At 35.8% G+C, this 5,068-nt stretch overlaps 1 protein-coding gene across 3 annotated transcripts; it reads right to left on the reverse strand.

Moving 5' to 3' along the window:
- Window positions 1–719: 719 nt before the first annotated feature.
- Window positions 720–4,750, reverse strand: LOC111471558 (F-box protein At5g52880). 3 transcript variants are annotated; one of them, XM_023117288.1, is made up of 6 exons: window positions 4,444–4,750; window positions 3,361–3,515; window positions 3,161–3,248; window positions 2,837–2,997; window positions 1,813–1,952; window positions 720–1,137 (listed from the first exon to the last, which is right to left on the reverse strand). In XM_023117288.1, the coding sequence occupies exons 1-6, from the start codon at window positions 4,626–4,628 to the stop codon at window positions 1,006–1,008; spliced, it is 861 nt and encodes a 286-aa protein (XP_022973056.1). In that variant the 5' UTR covers window positions 4,629–4,750; the 3' UTR covers window positions 720–1,005. The 3 variants fall into 3 exon arrangements, with proteins under 3 accessions (XP_022973056.1, XP_022973058.1, XP_022973057.1); XM_023117290.1 differs by having other exon boundaries at window positions 3,361–3,536; window positions 4,444–4,704; XM_023117289.1 differs by having other exon boundaries at window positions 3,361–3,830; window positions 4,444–4,521.
- Window positions 4,751–5,068: the final 318 nt, after the last annotated feature.

Raw genomic sequence — 5,068 nt, forward strand, 5'->3', positions numbered from 1 at the left:
TTCCTGATGGATGATATTCGAAACCATAATTCAACTCCAGCTCATATTTTCAACCAAATCGATGTACTTCGTGATGTGTTCCGGTTCGTGTTCTATTTGCACAACAATAACAATTATTTAGAAGAGAAAGACATTCAAAGTGTGTACATAAAGATTCAAAAATACTCTTGAACTTTTCAACTTTTATTAATCTCCTTAAGAATGCGCACACAATCTAGTAAAATCGAGGACCAACACACAATCTAGTACATCGAGAACCAACTTTGATTTCAAAGTTTTTTCATTTGTAATCGGTTCTAAAAAATCATGAATTATCAATATATGACCAAACACAAAACTTGATCTCCCTTCCAAAACCGGAAAATAAAACTTCGGTTTACCATGTACAGTGACCTAGATCACCTCTTCGGATGTTTTTAGTGACTAATTACCTAATCACACCTCGTGTAAATATCACAAAATCCTTTCGATCATCCCTTCAGGTAACTTAGTTCAGCACGTCAGATACATATTCTGAAATTTTAGTAAAGAAATATTAATAAAGGGTCTAATCAGACTACAATAAAAACATGTAGGATCTTGTGTCATTAAATTAGTGTTGGACTAAAAATAAAAACCCCATTAATATTCAAAGAAAATTATAATTAAGAACACGGTTAGTATTATTTTTAATTCAGCAGAGTAGTTTCCAACCAAAATAAACTTCTAATCCCACAGCCAAAAAAAAAAAGGCTCATCTGCTATTGCTATATTATTTACAATCTAAGCTGCCATCTACACCAATTGGAGTTATTTTGTAATCGATACGAACTTTCCCTTTAGTAATATCATCGAGATAAAAAGGCTAGACGAGTCGACTTCTTTACTGTCTATTACAACACCAAATCTCTCGCCAACTTAAGTATGTTCACATTATATTCTTAAAAAAAAAAAATCAAATCTCCAACTTTACATGTTTGAACACTTTCAATCGGCTCCGGCTCCTTTAGTGCCCGTTGGCACCACTCAGTTGGGGCGTCTTCTGCCCAAATACTTTGGAAGAGCCCAAAACTCAGAAATCACAACTTCATCTGAATCAGTATCGCTATCTGAAGAATAAATCAATTCTGAAATTCCATTTAACACATATTCAACAACCTACAAGAAGTTCACACATTATGATTAGTTCAAAGGCAAAACCCAAAATATTTCAGTTAGTTTGGTTTTTTTAATCATTAGGTTGGAAAATACCCTTATTCAAGCTTGCTCTTCACCTCATATAAACGTTTCAAAACTACTTTTGTGTAGAAATTTTTTAGAATTTTGGACAAAAATTGAGACCTGAAACGGTGTAGCAGTCCAAAATTTGAAAAGTAAAAGCATAGGAGTATTTTTTAAACAAAAAGGAAACTTTCAGGGTAATTATTTATATGATTTAACCAACAGTGGTTTCAGCAATTTTTCTTGAACTGATAGGCAAATTCAGAATCAGTTTTGGACAATGAAGTGATTCCAATCAAGCATTCTTGAAAAACTTAAGCAGCTATAAAATCTTTATAGATACTTTAAAACAACATGGGCGTGATTTTCCCCCCTCTAAGAGAATCAATAGCAAAAAAACCATACTACCATCAGCCAGAAAAGAAGTCAGTTTCACAAAAAGTGACCATTCAAGCAGCAGCAGTTTCGTGCGGTGTTGGGAAGGGAAAAACAATACTCGAGTTCAGTGAGAGAGAGATTCATGTAACTAAAGAAAGAAAGTCGAAGAGAGAAAAAAGCTACCCAAAAAGACCCTGAAAATGAACTTAGGAAAAAGGGGAAAGAAAAAAGTACCTGGTTGATTGACAGAGGCTTGATTTGTCTGTTTTTATTTCTACCATGATCATTGGGACATCTCAAGGTACTAAAGGAAACTATTGTGTCACAGTGTTTGCAGTATCCCCTTCCATATCTGTTTCTCCACAGAGAATTACCTAACATTCCAAATGCCATGGTACAAATAATGAATATGATATCAAAAACCATCTTATTGAAAGTTTTGTTTCATTAAGAAAAAGAGTGAAAGAATTTAAATATGAACAGAATTGGAAGGTAAAAATATAAAATAAACACAATAATTAAATGTGAGATCCCACGTCAATTGGTTTGGAGAATGAAGTATTCTTTATAAGAGTGTGGAAACCTCTCCTAGTAGGCGCATTTTAAAAACCTTGAGGGAAAGCCCAAAGAGGACAATATCTGTTAGTGATGGGCTTGGGCCATTACAAATGGTATCATCGCCAGATACTAGGTGATGTGCCAACGAGGAGGCTAAGCCCTGAAGGAGGGTGGACACGAGGTTGTGTGCCAGCGAGGATGCTAGGCCCTAAAGGGGGTGGATTGGGGGTCCCACATTGATTGGAGAAGGGAATGAGTGCCAACAAAAATGCTGGACCCCGAAAAGGGTGGACACGAGGCTGTGTGCCAGTAAGGACGTTGGGCCTTAAAGGGGGTGGATTGTGAGATCTCACATCAGTTGCGGAGGAGAATGAAGCATTCTTTATAAGGGCGTGGAAACCTCTCCCTAGCAGATGCGTTTTAAAAACCTTGAAGAGAAGCCCGAACAGAACGTGGGCTTGGGATATTACATTAAACCTCCCACCGAGTATTCTCACTTAAGCCTAAACCACCAAACAATTGTCTGCCCTTGTCTACTCCCACCGATTTTACTTATAATCAACTCCCGCTAACGAATATGCTTTTGATACCCTAATGATACCTACATGGATAGTATTTTTCTTAAATTTAAGTTAATCGCTTAGTGACAGGGAAAACCCAACCAAACCATATAATATATTGTTCAGGTCTCAATTCTCACCTACATATGCTCTCTTGAACGCCTCTTTCCAATCAACGTGAGGTGTGCTAGCTAAGCCATCCACACTGTCTTCATCATTAATGGGTTCATCAGAACAACCAAAAAATGTTGTATACTGAAACTGCCACAGATATTCATCATCTGCGGCTGCACTCCATGACCTTCACATTGAGTATATAATAACGATTATCTTAAAACGAAGCCCTTTCTGTTAGCTATGCTCGTGAACTTATAATGCTAGTAAACAAAAATTAAGGTAATAACAAACTTTGTTGATAGAGAAGGGAAATATTATGACATACAGTCTTAAAAACAGAAAATTACCGACAGACTAGCCCAGCTGAAACTAAAGATTCAATATCTAGAAAGCGGAAGATGTGGAGGAGAACGTCTTGAGGGAGTTGAGATGAACCTAAACGAATTTGTGAGGAACGAATCAGACTGAGTTGCAAAACATGAAGATAAAAATTTTAAATATGTTCAATTTGATATATAAATAGCAATTACCCTTACAACTAATTCACCTTTTACTTCCTGACGTGCTTTACTACGTCTCTTATGAGCAACCATTGCTTTCTTAAATTCTACAATTGCTGAATTTCTCTTTTGCTTAGGCAAAGAAGCTTCAACACCCTGAGCAAGAAGATGTGCAGCTGAAACAGCAGAGCTCGTCTGCATTCTTTTGTTAAATCAACCACACCTTAATCAGAAAATTTCGTATTGATTTCATATTCAACTTCCCATTTTCTAATAAGCATTGAGGAACGTAAACAAATGAGAGAGCGGAAAGAGTAAGAAATTCATAGAAGATACAAATGTTGAGAATTGTTGGGAGGGAGTCCCACGTTCTGGGATAATTTAGAGAATGATCATGGGTTTATAACTAAGGAATACATCCTCACTAGTACGAGCCTTTTGAGGAAGCACAAAGCAAAGTCACGAGAGCTAATGCTCAAGATGGACAATATCATACCATCATGAAGATTCGTGATTCCTAATAACAGATAGTTATGTTCAGTTTCAATGCCATAAGACAGAATCGTCCAGGTACACAACTACATCCTCATACATACGAAAGACCAAGAACATTGCATATTCTCTTTAGCAGCTGAACCCATTAAAGAAGAGAATTGGTTTATGATAGACAAATCTATGATACTCTTCATTTAACGCTGACAATAAATATGTTTATTAAGACATTCAACCAACCATTCAATTGAATCCTTAAAAGGGAAGCTATTCAAGAAAAATGACAGATGTGATAATTGAATAAGTAATGTGCAATAATCAACCAGGCACAGGCAAAGGATTTAAGAACCTTTTCGAATCGAGAGTGAATGGAACGTTTCCCAAATGGCCAAATCAAAACATTCAAAGAGTTCATAACATTTCCTAACTGGACTCAATTATCGAGAATTGAAACTGACAAGCTATATCGGTACTCAGCATATCAATTCTAAATCACTGAATTCCAAAACCATAATCAAAAGCGACTCATATCTTCCCTAATCTTTTGATACCCAAAAAAAATGAATGAATCCATGATTTCTGGTAAAAATGAACAGAAAGAAACGCAATCGCAGGAAGGGGAGAAACAGAGAACTTACTCCGGAAGAAGATGAAAGGCCGTGATAATATGTTGGAAGATGAGGGACTGGAGATTCTTGGGAAGTTTATTGAAAGCGCCTCTGGTAATGAAGCTTAGCTCCTTACAAGCTAATGGGTAGCTGTAACTCTTCGCCAGAGAGTCTGTTAGGGCAAGATTTTGGTATCTCTCCAATGGATCTGTCATCCGGAAACGAAATGAGCAGCAGAAACAATGGTATTGGAAACGGGAAAATGACGATGAAGCGCAGAGCAACAAATTGAAGAACGATCGCTGAATAATTTCAAGTCCAGAATTTATTTTTCCCTGTTTTATAATCCTTGAATTTAACAATTGTATTCGTTTTCAGTCGTTCATCTTTCAATATCAAACTTCACGATTATTTATTTAATTTTTAATAACTATTTCATGTAATATTGAATAGTAGGTATTTGACATACATGTTTAGGATTTAGGGTTCATAATATATGAATAACGTTGTGTGTCTATTAATACGACTCATTTATAATTTGAATCAAATCGTTCATGTGAATATATTTGAATAATCTCTTATAAATTTGTTAATTGAAAAGATTAACCATTACAAGATGACCATATGCAACTCTCAATATCAATTCTTAATAAGT

The sequence above is a fragment of the Cucurbita maxima genome, unplaced genomic scaffold, assembly GCF_002738345.1.
Source record: "Cucurbita maxima cultivar Rimu unplaced genomic scaffold, Cmax_1.0 Cma_Scf00053, whole genome shotgun sequence".
In the NCBI taxonomy this organism is placed as follows: domain Eukaryota; kingdom Viridiplantae; phylum Streptophyta; class Magnoliopsida; order Cucurbitales; family Cucurbitaceae; genus Cucurbita; species Cucurbita maxima.

Bases quoted from the DNA above. Each gene is read 5' to 3' on its own strand.
- LOC111471558 (XM_023117288.1), bottom strand. From the start codon at position 4,628: ATGACAGATCCATTGGAGAGATACCAAAATCTTGCCCTAACAGACTCT. The intron at 3,516-4,443 runs GTAAGTTCTCTG...ATTTAACAAAAG, and splicing joins GCCTTTCATCTTCTTCCGGA to AATGCAGACGAGCTCTGCTG. The intron at 1,953-2,836 runs GTGAGAATTGAG...TTGGAATGTTAG, and splicing joins GTTCAAGAGAGCATATGTAG to GTAATTCTCTGTGGAGAAAC.